Raw genomic sequence first — 17335 nt, forward strand, 5'->3', positions numbered from 1 at the left:
TACAACTATCTACACATCTCAATCCAAAATAAACAATAATTGAAGAATTACAGTAGTTGTGAAATGGTGATGCTTCTTAGCATACCGTTACAATTAATACCGTACACAAATAATTCTAGACAGAACACATTCCTGAACAATAATTTTATTAAATTTAGAAACATAACAAATCATTCAAATTCTAGAAACAAACAATCTTCAAAACAAAATAAATCACTTAGTCCAAAACTTACCACAGATAAAACAATGAGCCGAATCATTCATAAAAAATTAGATGACACATTTTATAAATTTCTACTTGCACATCAGTCGATTCAATAAGTTTGATTGTCTGATAAATTAATTACAATAAAGCCTACATTACTAAATGTTGTTTTACCTGAGTTTAGTTTACTCTTCTATTAATAACCCTTACAGGAATTTCTAACATCTACTATTACAAGTCAAGATAAGAAAGATATATTGAAACGAGAATAATTTTAAAAAGGATATAAATAGTATGAGTATCATTTTAATGACAATGCCTCAAAGAATTCCAACTTCCAAACTATTTGAATAGGATTATGATTTAATGATGGGATTGGATAGGTACAAATATTGCTAGTTTGTAAAATAAACTAGCGTTGTATGTCAACTAGATTTAATGGAGTACGGTTAGTTTCGTAGCTTCAAATTCATCCCAATCTACTACCAACTACAAGTCAAGATGAGAGTTATTTTCAATGTCTAATTGGACAGACATGTTTGATGGCGTGAATTTTACCTTGGTTCTCACTCTCTACCAACATGAACCACATCTTGAAGTTGGAAATTTTGGCTTCATTTTCCATCAGGAACCACTCAACTTCGTAATTTTTTCGGTATATCTCCTCAACTTTGGTCTGAATTGTTCAACACGCTCCAAACTCTTCCATCCATGCCTGGTACCGCACTACATCATTGGAACTGACACTCTTTTTACACTTTGCCATTGCTTCTTCAAAGTCCAGCGCTGTAACTGGCAAATCAACGTCCGATCTTTTCATCTTCTTTATCTCAGCCGGGGTGCGGCCATTTATTTTCCGTCTCATACACATCATGGCGGCATCTCTGAGAACAGAACATAGCAAATAATTGGATAAAACTTGTCAAATGATGTCCAAAACAGAATAAATAATAATTATTTGTTCCATAATTATTATGGAAAAAGGGACGTATACGAAAACAAAAATACCATTACCTCTAGGAAATTAATAAAAAATATGACGTTGAATATCAAACTATTTTAGCTTGTACAGGAATAACTTCCAAACAGTTGCAGCTACGATGAAAAGGTGTGACATTAATAGTAGAAAATAGTGTAACGAAGCCTTAATACCTTTATGAACAATAATAATGTTGTTCAATAGTCCCAGTCTAAACAATAATTAGATGAATGTTCAAAAATAAATAATTCTAGTTCAAACTATATTATGAGCTCATTTTTTCATTAGTTTCATTTCTCCTTTCAAAGTTGAATTGTTAGTAAGCTGACTGAAATCAGATCTTAGTGAACATCAATCATAAAAGAAATTAATTGAAATAACATGGCATAGTTACGTTTGAAGTTTTACAGAATACATACATATCCACACAATTATGATGTTGTTTCAATTTGATTTTCTCAATGATTGGTGACTGGTGTAAAAACTGTAAACTATAATCGGATTTCAGTCAGCTTATTAATGTTACTTATTAATGGTATATCTGAATTTATTTCAATAAGTACTGTAACAGTATTATTATGTCCTGAGTAAAATTATTGCCGTAAGTATTGGATGATAAGCGGCATCATAAAATCGATATATCAGTAAATTGAAGAGAGTAATAATAATTCTAGATTTCAAAGATAAGTGTCCCAGTCAGATCATAAATTCAATTTGTAAAAAATGGGATACCAAGTTTTTACAACATAAAATTAGTTGATCGGTTAGAGATGATTTGTAGGGTTTTTACAAACCCATTATAAAATAATTTGAGTATTATCTTATTACAAAGTTGAGTAAGATTGAAAATGAAGTTATTTATAGTAGAACATGCATCTTAACTGAAAACTAAATAATGATACAATGTTATACAACTGTAATAAAAATAATTGAAAAAACATACGAATCGACACTCACCGACAAACATTTGTAATATCGGATCCAGTGTAACCTTCCAAGTCTTCGGCAATCATGCTTGTGTCCAACTCTTGATCAATTGCTATTCCTTCCAAACACAATTTCAACAGCGCTGTTCTTGTATCAACTAGAAAAACAAATAAATGTATTTTAAAATATGTATGGTTATCTGTGTTACTTATCAAATGCGAAACAAAGATTTCTGCCTAGAATAAAGAAAAACGACTCTTATCCAATTATCCCACACTTTCATGAAATAGGTTTGAAATACTTTTTTGTTGAAATAATTTTCGAAATTAATTATTACAATAAGGTTTCAAAAATAATTTGTTTTAAAAGCCTAGCATAATTTGAGAATTCCAAGGAATGAATTCAAATATACCTAAGCCATATTATGACTCACACTATAATTTTTTGAAGAATTGAGGTACCGTAGGTATGTATTGTTCAAACATGAATGGTATTAAATAATACACAAAATTATAATACTGACGTCTGTAAGTTTGTAATGTGGTACAATAGGTACTTATGTATAATTTTGCTTATTGTTTGATTCAAACAGATGAAAGCAATATAGAAGTTGATACAAGTTAGGAAGTTAGATACTTTCATTGAGAGTTGAGTGTTAGAGAGGGCCGACTGCGCCCTAACTTCACTCTCTGGAAAAAATGAAGGCAGTCATTCTATTCTATTCATATAAACTTTCACAAATCATAAAATGAACATAATGGTGATTTGAGTGTGATATTTTTGTTTTCTATTCTGTTTTTAACCGTCAAAATTTAAAATTATTAGTTTCCGTTGTTTTTTAGTGAAAATGGACTAAATTTTAGTAAAGTGAAACCATAACCCTATTTTGGACTTTTAAAATGTTATCTAAATTTGGGAGAGAAATAGTACAAGGAGTATCCTTAGTTTTTCTCTCCCAATCAGTGCTACTTTGTAGAAATTATAAATAAATAGCCTAAATAACAGGCTTAATCCAAAGCTGTTTCTGCCCTGAATGATAACAAATTTACCTACTAGAACCAAACATATTTTATTAAAAAATAGTAGGACCAATTAGTTATGTATATGGTTTACTATCAGCATAAATTGAATAGCCCAATTAGTAATGTATATGGTTTACTATCAGTATAAATTGAATACAGTAGGATTTCTTAAAGGAGACCTTTTTCTATTTCAGATTTATGTTGGAAATATAAATAAATCCAAGCCAGCGTCTAAACCACTCGACTACGGCCACTCCAGAATTTGTTTATAATAACAATACCTTACAATCAATTTAATTATTTTTATAGATTCTTGAAACTATTAAACACAAAATTAAGTCGATTCTAATGACATTGGAGATGATTTGACAGTTTGACTCACCATCAGGTAATGGAATGTAGATACGTTTCTCAAAGCGTCTCCTGAACGCTTCGTCGATATCCCAAGGATGATTGGTTGCTGCCAGAACCATCATACTTTTATCTTCATTACTGAAAAAAGAAAAACGTAAATTAAAAACTTCAAGTGCCTCGAACTTCAAGCACTTTAAGCATCTAATAAACTTGCTATACAGTGTCCCATGAAAGGTGTAACAGCCGAAGACCTTAGATTCTAAATTAAATTTGCAACAAAACATGGTCAGTAAAATTTTCTTATATAGACCTTAGTTTTCGAGATCTATCGATATTTTTGAAATAGGCCTACTTAACGTCATTAAAACTTCAATAACTGGAAAACTATCAGTCAAAATCAAATTCTAAGAATATGGTTGGAAATAGGAAGAAATTTCCAATAAGATTCATCTAATTTGTTCCTTTGTTTGACATTTTTGAACTTTTTATGAGCGCTCAATTTTAAAAACAAGCGTATTCGTCGAGTTCAAAGCCAAATTTCAAACAATTTTCCCTCGATTTTTTCAGGGTGATAATGGGAAAACTTCGCTGTTTTATAAGCTTTCAAATGATTATAAACTTGTTTGGAACATTGCAATACCAGAGTAATGAAAACTGCAAATATCCAAGGTGAGCACCGCTTGTTACATCTTTCGTCTTCGTGGGACATTATATTACACTCACACCTAATAATAATAATAATAATAATATCGAGTGACCTGGCTGGCGCAGGTCTGGTGTCAGAGTTTAACACCTGAAAATAATATGATTACCGTAGTTTAGTTTAATTTTTGTTACAGAAAGCTGTATAAATCGAGCAGAGCTCGCACATCATGTGACGCGTCAGGCTGTTATCATTGTTACCATTGAGAGAAAAATAGCATGCTTGAAAAGCTGTAACTTATGCTATATTTTCTCTACGGTATATCGGTATTACAAAACAATTAGTATCACTTGAGAAAATTCTCGTATCTAACAAATTCAAAATAAAGTTATGGATTCACTCAATATAAATTGAGTGAAAGAGCAATACTGAACAGTTCGGTTTGTTAGCACCAAAGAGGATGTGCACGCAATATAATTATTGCTTTAATCCAAAAAATAACAGATAACTTGAATTTCCAACAGAAACTTGCCGGTTTAGTACAGTAAACTACAGTTGTTTCAAACCTTTACAAAAATTCAGGGACATCAGCTTGTAACGACGTCGAAGACACATTCAAAGTGTCCTTTATAAAGCCCAAAATAGAATTTGGCCCATGATCTGTCACTTTCAGTGTATTTAGAGTAGGCACGTTTTATGCGAACCATTAGGAACAAATTGCTACTCACCCACTAGAATTTAGTCCATCCATTTGAATGAGCAGTTCAGCTTTGAACCTCCTGGACGCTTCATGTTCAGAGTCTGAGCCTCTTTGAGAACAAAGAGAGTCGACTTCGTCGATGAAGATTGTACTTGGAGCGTAGAACCTCGCCTGAAAAACAGCAACTCTATTAGATCACATATACAAGATAATCAATTAAATATTCGTTAAAATATATACGTGTATAAGACAATTAAAATTAGCTCATTGAAACTGATTGATTGACTTTGAAACTTCTTTATTGTTCCATAAGGCTAGGCGCACACCAGTTAGTCAAGACAAGACAAGACAAGACAAGACATGATCAGACACGTTTAGTCACAACACTTCATATAGTTGCTTATGACGCAACTCACACTGATTAGTCATTGCAATTAGACATGTCTTCATAAGCAACTATGTGAAGTATTGTGTCTGAACGTGTCTGATCATGTCTTGTCTTGTCTTTACTAACTGGTGTGCGCCTAGCCTAAGTTAACATGATATAAACAGCAATTTACAATTATATTAAAAATGTTGATAACTTAAACACGTTAATTTGTTAACTTAAGATGTTGATTAATTAAATTAATTTTATTTGATATCATATTAACTTGATTATAATATTTTCCTAAACTGCAAAATAGTTTACAAATGAGAAACGTTTCAGATCGAATGATAGTGCTGTAAGTTTTCATACCAGCTTGAAACTTGAGTTCTCATTATTGTTGCTCTTGTTATTATTACAGTGTCATCTCATGCCAATTACTCATTAAAATAAATAAACTGTTCGCAGTAATTTTGTGCTGACTTTAGAACACAAAAGGAAGTAAGTGTTTTGGTCAAGTAGAACACTTTTAAGGGCCGATTTTCCGAGCTCGGGATTTAGCTAAGTTCTAGACTTCAAACAGCTGGAGTCAGAAAATTTGCTGTCTGAAACGGGGCGAGATCGTAGTCCACGTTTAAATTAAATTTCGAAAAACTAGAAAATTGAACACAACATAAAATAGAGAGAAAATAGTGTAAGGTTTCAGCTATTTTGAATTATTTAGGAATGTTTAATTTCGTCAAGGAAAAACGTTTACAATTTTAGAATAATGAGAAAATAAACATCATTTTGCTGCTACTATTTACTGCGACTGCGCCCGTTTTGGAAAGCCAATTTTCTGACTCCACCTGTTTAAAGTCTAGAACTTAGCTAAATCCCTAGGCCCTAAAGCTGCGTTTACACCAAAGTTATCAGCAAAATGTTTATTTTTCCGTCCTTATAGATTTTATTAGATTGTACGGAACTTGACAAACACATAATTATGCTCATCATGTGTATGATAAGTTATGTTCAATCTAATAGAATCTATAAGGACGGAGAAATAAACATTTTGTTAATAACTTTGGTGTAAACGCAGCTTAAGAGTAAATTTCTAATTATTACCAGTCTTAGTTATTACTGTAGCTATTTGTACATCTAGGGGCAGAACGCAGAAGTGCAAGGTTTTCTCGAGATAAACGTTCATTTAATTTGCCCAATGAAGATTTACTTTTTATAAATGAAGAATTAAGGAGAATAATTACAATTTGTAATTACTTATATAGCAAATAAATGAAAAAATAAAACTTGCATTTTAGTGCCTAGATGTTGACAACACTTTTCCTTCATCTACATTCTATAAGAATATTTCTCAATCAGCTTCTTCAAACATAACCTACAACCACAGATAATAGAAAAATCTATTACAGTAATAATCTACAGGTACAGTCGTAACTGTGCTACAACACCTTGCTATCAATCTATTTCAATAGCAGGTGATTCGACACATACACACAAAGAGAAGCCACCAATAATATTATAACAATAAATTACATAAAATATTATTTAATCAATAATTTCATATACTTGTGACATTTGGTTAGTCTGGGATGCTGACCATTTCGAAGAGCAGCCTGACTAGCTTCTCGGACTCGCCGCGATACTTGGAAGTGAGTGTGGAAGAGGAGACATTGAAGAATGTGGTGCCGCATTCAGTGGCTACCGCCTTGGCCAGCATGGTCTTGCCTGTGCCAGGGGGGCCCACCATCAGGACACCCTTCCAAGGCCGCGGATCCCCTGCAAAGTTCACAAATCTATATGAGTTTTATTTTGCTTTGATGATGCGCGATGAGTAATCATTGTTTGATTTAGATGAGATGGGATTGACATAAGTGTTATAAGAATTTAGAAATATTTTCTGAACGTGTCTGATCATGTCTTGTCTTGTCTTTACTAACTGGTGTGCGCCTAGCCTAAGTTAACATGATATAAACAGCAATTTACAATTATATTAAAAATGTTGATTAACTTAAACACGTTAATTTGTTAACTTAAGATGTTGATTAATTAAATTAATTTTATTTGATATCATATTAACTTGATTATAATATTTTCCTAAACTGCAAAATAGTTTACAAATGAGAAACGTTTCAGATCGAATGATAGTGCTGTAAGTTTTCATACCAGCTTGAAACTTGAGTTCTCATTATTGTTGCTCTTGTTATTATTACAGTGTCATCTCATGCCAATTACTCATTACAATAAATAAACTGTTCGCAGTAATTTTGTGCTGACTTTAGAACACAAAAGGAAGTAAGTGTTTTGGTCAAGTAGAACACTTTTAAGGGCCGATTTTCCGAGCTCGGGATTTAGCTAAGTTCTAGACTTCAAACAGCTGGAGTCAGAAAATTTGCTGTCTGAAACGGGGCGAGATCGTAGTCCACGTTTAAATTAAATTTCGAAAAACTAGAAAATTGAACACAACATAAAATAGAGAGAAAATAGTGTAAGGTTTCAGCTATTTTGAATTATTTAGGAATGTTTAATTTCGTCAAGGAAAAACGTTTACAATTTTAGAATAATGAGAAAATAAACATCATTTTGCTGCTACTATTTACTGCGACTGCGCCCGTTTTGGAAAGCCAATTTTCTGACTCCACCTGTTTAAAGTCTAGAACTTAGCTAAATCCCTAGGCCCTAAAGCTGCGTTTACACCAAAGTTATCAACAAAATGTTTATTTTTCCGTCCTTTTAGATTTTATTAGATTGTACGGAACTTGACAAACACATAATTATGCTCATCATGTGTATGATAAGTTATGTTCAATCTAATAGAATCTATAAGTACGGAGAAATAAATATTTTGTTAATAACTTTGGTGTAAACGCAGCTTAAGAGTAAATTTCTAATTATTACCAGTCTTAGTTATTACTGTAGCTATTTGTACATCTAGGGGCAGAACGCAGAAGTGCAAGGTTTTCTCGAGATAAACGTTCATTTAATTTGCCCAATGAAGATTTACTTTTTATAAATGAAGAATTAAGGAGAATAATTACAATTTGTAATTACTTATATAGCAAATAAATGAAAAAATAAAACTTGCATTTTAGTGCCTAGATGTTGACAACACTTTTCCTTCATCTACATTCTATAAGAATATTTCTCAATCAGCTTCTTCAAACATAACCTACAACCACAGATAATAGAAAAATCTATTACAGTAATAATCTACAGGTACAGTCGTAACTGTGCTACAACACCTTGCTATCAATCTATTTCAATAGCAGGTGATTCGACACATACACACAAAGAGAAGCCACCAATAATATTATAACAATAAATTACATAAAATATTATTTAATCAATAATTTCATATACTTGTGACATTTGGTTAGTCTGGGATGCTGACCATTTCGAAGAGCAGCCTGACTAGCTTCTCGGACTCGCCGCGATACTTGGAAGTGAGTGTGGAAGAGGAGACATTGAAGAATGTGGTGCCGCATTCAGTGGCTACCGCCTTGGCCAGCATGGTCTTGCCTGTGCCAGGGGGGCCCACCATCAGGACACCCTTCCAAGGCCGCCGGATCCCCTGCAAAGTTCACAAATCTATATGAGTTTTATTTTGCTTTGATGATGCGCGATGAGTAATCATTGTTTGATTTAGATGAGATGGGATTGACATAAGTGTTATAAGAATTTAGAAATATTTTCACAACGTTGAATTCTCTATCAATATTATTGGATTTGTTATATAATACTATTTAAAGTACTGTATTTATCTGAGAATTGGATACGCAGCTGGTTAAAAATCCTATTTATTGTATTGTATAATTCTTTGAATATGCAGACTTTGTCTCAGAAAAGCATGTTGAGTTTTTATCATTATACCACGAGAACCAATCAGAGAAGGCTTTCCGAAAATATGTCTTCTCTGATTGGTTTTCGTGGTATTTAATCACAATTTAAATTCAACAGGTTTTTGTGCAACCGCCCCATAAGCTTTTATTTTTTCAAGTCACAGAAGCTTTAAATTTTACTAAACCTGTGCAGGTACCGGTACTATTTTCCCTCTTGGTAAATTTTCTTAGGCCGGCCATACCCATACACGATGCGGTATACCGGAGAGGTATACCTGCGGAGGTAGAAAGGATTGAAATTCGATTCTTCTCCGGTCACCTGCGCAGGTCGGTCTACCTGTGCAGGTTTGCCTTAAGTGGCTCGTATACATGCTCCGGTATACTTGTACAAGTCACCTGCACTAATACCTCTTCGGTATACCGCAACGTGCATGGTCGGCCTTGGAGTACACAATTTTTCTAAGTGTAGTATGACCAAAGTTAAATTCCATAAACTTGACTTTTTGTTTGTCGATACAAGTTCATGGCAATAAAAACTATTTCAATGAATGATTTGTTTCTGTTCAAGGCTGACATTGACATGTTGGAGCACGCAGTACGGTATCAACCTCCTTTATACAAAAAGGGGTCTTTTTACCCTTTGTTTATTTTGAAAACTGTACGGTAGTATGGCAAATAACGAATTATTTGGATTTGATTTATGATAATATGACGTTAGATTACCTTGAAATAGTCAGGCATGAGCATCGGCAACACCATGGCCTCTTGCAGAACGGTCTTGGCCTCCTCCAATCCAGCCACTCTGTCCCACTGCACGTCAGGGTTGCGCTGCAAGATATCCCTTTCAAGTATCTCTACCAGATGCGGCTCGTATCCCGTGACAGCCGCACTGAACGGCAGCCGCTCCTCGGCGTCCATCTTGTCGTCTTCGCCGCCCGTGGACGAGTAGCCGCTACTGTCGCCGCCTCCGCTGCCGCAACCGCCTCCGTTACCGCCCCCGTCCTGCGGCACAATCTTCTTGACGACCGGTCGCAGACTGATCTTGCGCTGTTCCTTACGCGCCGCCGTCTCTACCGAGCGGCTTTTCCGCACTCCGCTCACCTGCACTACCGGTCTATGCACAACAAATCATATGATTTAAGATTGAATGAATTAATTTATTTGCCAAAATACAAGAAATCCCAACAAAAATAAATATAAGCTACTGCACTATAGTTTGTCCAGACTGCCATGAGCCCTGAATGATTAAGCCGACCCTCACGGTGCATGCGTATAGCAAGTTACCATTGCAGGTGTGGTTTAACGTGTGGTTTCACAATCAAAGACGATCAAATTAGGTTGAGATACAATATGGAAACATGGGTCCTGAAATGCTTCGATACCGAGATGATGTTGACGGTAAATTGCACGGGACAGCCTCTTCAAGATACTTATTGTATTATTGATTCATACAATAAGTAACTTATCAAAATGATAGGGAGCGAAAAAATAAGGTAACCTTGTGCTATGCCTCTCCCAAATTTAGACAAGGTTACACATAGTCCGAAATATTAATATAAAATATAACTTGAATAATTAATTAGTATGTAAAATTAGCTGAGGAATCGTATAAAACCAATTATAGTGAGGTCCACGTTTTAATGGCAGTGGAGAAAGATAGTGATGTCAATCCTTTGCCTTGTCACAACCTTCTATAAATAATCTGATCGAACAAAGTTGAAACCCAAAGACAGACAACGATGTGTATCGTGGTGTCATCTCGAAAGGGAGAGAAAACTATTCCTTATACGATTATAACATTATTTACTTTTCTTTTAAGGGTAATTGATTATTGAAACAGAATAAAACTTATTTTTATAACAATCAATTATAGTTATAATATTGGTGTTTTATTATGGCTCAAAATTTTTAATGTTGATATTTTCCAAGTTTTTGACTTGATACTATAAATATACAGTACCTAGATTGTTTGAATTGATTTCCTATAGTAATTCTAACTTCAAAATATTTTGTGATAATTTTGGGATCAAAATGTATCTGTATAAAACTGCTGAAGAATCATAACTTCTTTTGGACTGATATCATAGCCACCTCTAATACCTCTGTATTAGAGGTGGCTATGCTCATATGCAATCAAAATTCGGGAATGGAATAGTAAGAGCTATAAGCCTGTTTTTCCGTTTCCAATCATTTTATGATTAAGTTGTTTTGTCATTGTTGTTAAATAAATAAAATGAATAAAATAAATAATACTTTCGATAAGTATAGTGTTTCGATTATAACATAGCAGATTATTTTATTATTCAAGTGTTCAATTAGTGATTACCTGGATCGGTTAGCAATGGCTGGAAGCACAGGCTGTATCTCGGGGTCCCTCCGTCTTAGAGAGGCCACCCACCTGTCACCGGCTGTGTTCTCACTGCTGCTATTGCTGTTGCCTTGTTGCTGCTGCTGAGATCTTCTGTCCTCGCTTGTCGCTGAAGCCTTCGACTTTGGCACTGTCAAACTTCCACCACCGTCTGCAATGCATTAAAGTAAATTATGGCATTACTCTATTAAAATATAATATTCTGGCATTAATTGAAAACTTGGACAGAATTATACATAATGCCTAGTCCACATGTTGGCCAGTCGCTGGCCCAGCCTGGTGACCCAACGTAGGCCAATGAAGGCCAGTGAAGGCCAGCGCTGGCAAAACACCTATCCACACACTGGCGCTGGTCGTCATTAGCCTTCATTGGGTCAACATGTGGATGCGGCATTAAAGTGCGTACAGACTATGCTCGACTTATGCTGACTTTTACATACTAGACTATTTTTTTAACGGGAAATTGATAATGTATGTCTGTTGAAACAGTTTGGGCAAATTGTACGAGTATTATTATTAGACAAACAATGTCATCTCTCAACTCACAGCAAAAACTGTTTGTCCAAAAATTTGATATGTTTCTCCCCTGAATCCTTCAAGATGTTTGTCAAAACGTTTGTTAATTGTGTGGCTTTATTGATAATAATGAATAAACTTTTCAGTGGGACAAACTCAAACTTAAACTTAATTCTGGGTTTAATCTTCTTCATAGTTTTAGAAATATTTACTTTCAACACTGACTGCCAATTCTGAGAGAGCTATTCTCAGTCAATAATGCTTGTGATAAAAACGTTTTACAAAAATCTGGGAATTAATTATTCGCATTAAAAGTAATGTGACTATTGTTTGTTATAACGACAAGTACGTTTAACATTGAAACAATTTAAATCCGGTTCTCATTCTTCTCGTTGGTTTTAGAAATGGTCCCTAAAATAATTTGAGAGATCAGTTGGAGTTCTGTTGCAGTAATACTATTGGAGTAATCTGTGGTCTAGTGGATAGGGTGCTTGCTTAGCAGCCTAAAGATCCCGGGTTCAAATCACTTATCACCATCAGTTCTTAGCCAGGTCAATCCCATGTTATCGGATGTGCATATTGAATTATCGGTCTCGGCTGAAGATCATTGACGGTTTGAATTATTTATTGACGTGTTCTAAGGTACTTTAATTCTGTTGAAAACCTCAAGTTATATTCCCACATATGTGACAGTGAAAGTTAACTGCACAGTATGAACATTTTTCCAATGAAGTAGAATTCCAACACACCAGTGACAGTGAAATAGATTGGTACAGTGAAAATATTATTCCCATGGGTTTTTTGGAATTCTCACTTCTTGCATAAAGAGGGAAATTATTTTAACAAATGGGATATTATGGAACAGTCCAATCAGAGCTCATACACTGTGCCAGACACTTTTACAGTCACTGATATGGGAATCCTACTCAAAGCTGGGTTCCCTTATCGGTGACAGAGAACGTGTTCGATTCAGTGAGAATATAATACCTATGAGTTCTAACGGGATTGTTCCCACTCAGGCCGGTCGAGCGAATACGAATAGGCTCTACCTCGACTCAAATCGTACGACTCCAGTCGAGGATACTGCAGTCTCTCGACCTTACGACTTTCTTGCTCGTTGTCACTACTTAAGTTCCATGCTACTCCATTTCTAACCTTACTTTATTAAAAATATAAGATCTAATTCGTTACTACTTAGCATGTAAAAAATTTTATAATAATTATTATGAATATATTGTCTTATCTAAAATGATAAAAGCATCACTTTCATGAAACATAACCTCACTATCATTGAAAATGCACGGTACTACGCAACTCAAGTCGAGGCTCGACCAACATGTCGAGTGGACGCTCGACTCAGTCTCACAGTCGTGAGGTCGCGGAGACTAGAATCGACTGGTCTGAGTGTCATCAATTGAAAACACATGCTGCGTCGAGAAGAGACTAGAGTTGAAGTCTCTTCTCGACTTGAGTCGCGTAAATATGAGTGGAGCCATAGTCCCATTAGAACGCATGTGTATTAAATTTTTAATGTACTTGACACCATTACTGATACTGATATGTGAGAATCCAGCTTAAAAGAAGTCTATTGCGACGAACGCATATCTACTCGAATCTAGGTTCCTTGTCTAGTTTTTTAATGTTGTGTAATTTTGTTGGTGGCTTGCAATAAGCATTAGTAAAATGAGCTGCTATTGGAAAGTGTGCAAGGTTAGTGAATGTGAGAGTGAATGGTTGCTAGTCTTTTCTTTCTCCTTTTATTCATGCATTTAAAATTAATCAAAGTGATATTCATTCCTGCTTGCAAACGTGGAGTATTGTATACTTCCAGCAAATCCAGTAAGTAGTATTTCACTTGCTTCCAGCAAGTAGTATTTTTTATTCCAATTCACAAATTTACCGTATTTCTAATAAAACATACCAGTATTCATTTTATTAATCTTCCATTAATTATTTTTTATCTTACTGAGCTGTGTGTTTTTGTTTCTCTTATTGATTCTGATTGTGAATATTGTGAGTTTGAATAAATAAAATTTGAATTTCTAATTTGTGGGAATAACTAATATTCTCACTTTACCAGTGAGAATCCAGTCTAATAGTTTCAACACAGAGAAGTACTCTGGAACACAAACATAGATAATAAAATACCTGCTATATTATATGACTCCGACTTTGTTCTTCTAGGTTAGGTGGTTTTACTGACCGTCATGATGGTGGTGCCTCACAGGAGCAACACTGGCAGCCGGCTGACGATGGTGCGGCTTGTGATGCTCGGCCGCAGTCGCAGACTGATGCGGTTTGTGATGCTCGGCCGCAGTCGCAGACTGGTGCGGCTTAGCACGTACGGCGGCCGTCGGCCGATGAGTGGCCGTGATCTTTGTGAAGCCGAACGGCGCGAATGGATCGATGTACAGCGAATCCATCATCCGCGCCACCTCATGGAAACCGCCATGGCTACCCCCTCCACCTCCGCCGCCCCCTGACGCCGCCGAAGTGCTGCAACAATGCCGATCAATCATTCTCATGGCTAAGTTTCGCTTCAATACAACAATACAATACTTGAATTGAATGGCAATCGTAGCCATCATAATGTTTATAAACGTATATACTGTCTTGTAAATCCTTTCTTTTCCACTATTGATTCAAACTTTGAAAGAAAATAATTTTGAAGTGAGAGCACTTAAATTATTTTTTATTAATGACGGAGTTTCGTCCTGTTGTTTATTTTCATTTATTTATATATTATATATACATTGATAGATACAATATAATTCTCAACTATGAATGATTGGGAAAGGAACAACAGGCTTGAAGCCCAAAACTGTTCCTTTCCTAAAGTTAGATAGAAATTGGATTGAATTTGGATGTTGGTCATCTTCAGACCTCAAACCTTGTTATTAATATTGTCCAAACCTTGAACAATAATAATCTTGAAGCAAGAATCAGCTTCTTCAAAACTTGGACAGTTATAATTTTAAAGCAAGAGTCAGTTAGGGTACCTTCAGTCTGAAGATGGCCAACAAAACGTTGTTACTGTTAAAGAGTAAGTGTTTCCTCTTAAAAAATGTTTCAAAGTCTAAACATAAATAGAACTGGGCAAGGCCTGTATTACGTACACTATTAATTATTTGATCAAAGATCTTTGATAGTTAAATAACGCATGTTTTGAAACTATGTTTTATTTTTATAGAATAAAACTATAAAACATGGAGTCAAAAAATGGCATATTAAAACAGTGTTTTATCTGAGTTAATTTGAAAGCTCTCTACCAAATTAACACCCAATCAAATAAATAATTATCACTACCTATTGAATTTTATATAACTTAAAAATTCACACCAAAGAATAAGAGTATTTTTTTACTTTGAAGTTATATATAAAATACATTAGTAGCAATAATAGGTAGTGAAAACAAAATGGATTACCAACAACAAAATAAATAATTTTGAACTTTGTAAGACATTACAGCTATTTCCTTAGTTTTATAGAATATTTATTTCAACAATCTCTAATCTCATTTATGAAAAATTTCAGTCATCTCATTTTGCATTTATGAGAAATTCCAGTAGCCTGATAATTTTTTCTTATCTCCTTTCAGGGAAGTCATTCGAGGTTTTATCTTAATCTTGTTGATTTGGCGTTATGTTATGATTAATTAGGTCAAGAAGGTTGTTTTATCAAGAAAATATAGATATTTAGGTAATATATATTTATCTTGTATATATTTTATTTTGGAACGGGGCGTCCTGTAACGACATATTAACCTAGTTATAAGCAATTACATTATGCTAAGAAACTAGCTTGAAATATCGGACTAGTCAAGGAAAATAATTGAACAATTTGCATTCAAATTCAATAATAAGCTAAAGTTTGCATGTATATATACTGCAGGTCAAACTGAGTACTCACTTGAAAAAAGGATCACTCATAAAACTATGAAACATGGAGTCAAAAAATGACATGTTATAACAGAGTTAATCTAAAAGTTATCCACCGAATTAACACTCGATCAAATAATTAATTTGAAACTTGGAAAGATGATATTTAAGCTATTTCCTGCTTGAAAGAGCTGTTTTGATTTTGAATAGAATAGAAAAGAATGGATCTATTCAGGTCTGTCAAAAGCTTTACAAAGACCCCAACCTCACACCACTTTGCAGGTTACGATCAGAATCAGGTGAGTTCCGGACGGTTGCCATAGAAACCAAAAATCAATCAGCTGACTGCTGCATGACAGATTACCAGCTGATAGATTGCCGTATCGAATCGGAAGTCAGACTCGAGATATCGATCTTTTCAGGCGGCTATTTTTAAATCGTCGCAGCGAAAATAATACACCTTGCAATCGATTCCCTCAGAACCGCAATGTCAACGAACTTCCCAAGTAACAATGTCATGAACAAAATTATTATTGCATGTTCATTTCTTTCGGGAAGTACTGATCTTTCCAGATTGGAGGTTTGATTTTCTAGTCTACAATTTTGATTGCATTGTGTTTTGCATTACAAGTGTCTGCGGTACCTAAAACCTAACATCTTACTGAAACTGACTGTATATATGTATATTTCTCTGCTTTTGTACTTTGTACATGACTGTGAAATAGAATAAATAAACTTGTAATTGAACCATGAACTACTTTTTAACTTGTACCACATATTTTATTAGATTGTAGTCCCTAATTTGTAACTTCGAGGATTAGAAGAGTTCTGAAGGGCATTACTAAATTGTTATCCATTTAGATGAAGAAGATTTTCATTTTCACTTCTTCAAGCTTCATATTAGCCTATATTGAATCAGAAAATTCTGTGATTATTGATAATAAAACAATAACATAAATGGAAATAAAAATAAAAATCTCAGTACCCTTTTTTAATTATTTTATCACAACATGTTTCAACATTGATGCCATTTTCAAGTCTTGAAATTCATTTTAGACTTGAAAATTGCATCAATGTTGAAACATGTTGTGATAAAATAATTTCAAGTCTTGAAATTCAGTTTAGACTTGAAAATGGCATCAATGTTGAAACATGTTGTGATAAAATAATTCAAAAACAGTACTGAGTTTTTTCTTTCTATTTATATGACAAGTAGCCCTATACAGAAAAGAGATGAAACAAGAACATAATTTACAATTTGCATATCACAGTAATAAGTAATAGTAATATCATAGTAATCATATATGCATAATAATAAGTCACATGGATACGGTATATAACAATATTTCAACAACATTTATTATTGTTGCTAAATATTCCATTAATTTTATACAAAATTGATGTTTGTTTCATTTAATTAGTAAAGTTATATTGTTGAATAAAACTTTGACTGTTTATCAAAAAAAATTTCTTTCACTGAATTTAATTTTAGAATTAAAGTTTTCATAGTAATTGAAAATTAATAGAATAAAATATGAGT

The 17335-nt window shown here is 34.1% G+C and overlaps 1 protein-coding gene across 4 annotated transcripts in view; it reads right to left on the reverse strand.

Annotated features, from left to right (window-relative positions):
- Window positions 1–125: 125 nt before the first annotated feature.
- The window catches only part of LOC111045853 (katanin p60 ATPase-containing subunit A1), a 37024-nt gene continuing 19814 nt past the window's right edge, over window positions 126–17335 (reverse strand). For 2 of the 4 annotated variants that reach the window (XM_039432997.1, XM_039432998.1), the window contains exons 3-10: window positions 14121–14413; window positions 11360–11552; window positions 9757–10147; window positions 8586–8765; window positions 4859–5001; window positions 3516–3625; window positions 2142–2268; window positions 130–1089 (exon numbers count right to left, since the gene is read on the reverse strand). In XM_039432997.1, coding sequence (XP_039288931.1) covers window positions 891–1089; window positions 2142–2268; window positions 3516–3625; window positions 4859–5001; window positions 8586–8765; window positions 9757–10147; window positions 11360–11552; window positions 14121–14413 — 1636 coding nt within the window. In that variant the 3' untranslated portion in view covers window positions 130–890. Of the gene's footprint in view, window positions 1090–2141; window positions 2269–3515; window positions 3626–4858; window positions 5002–8585; window positions 8766–9756; window positions 10148–11359; window positions 11553–14120; window positions 14414–15826; window positions 16119–17335 lie in introns of those variants that run through there. The other 2 variants (XM_039433000.1, XM_039432999.1) reach the window with 2 other exon arrangements.

This window comes from Nilaparvata lugens, chromosome 7 (genome assembly GCF_014356525.2).
Source record: "Nilaparvata lugens isolate BPH chromosome 7, ASM1435652v1, whole genome shotgun sequence".
NCBI classification, from domain to species: Eukaryota; Metazoa; Arthropoda; class Insecta; order Hemiptera; family Delphacidae; genus Nilaparvata; species Nilaparvata lugens.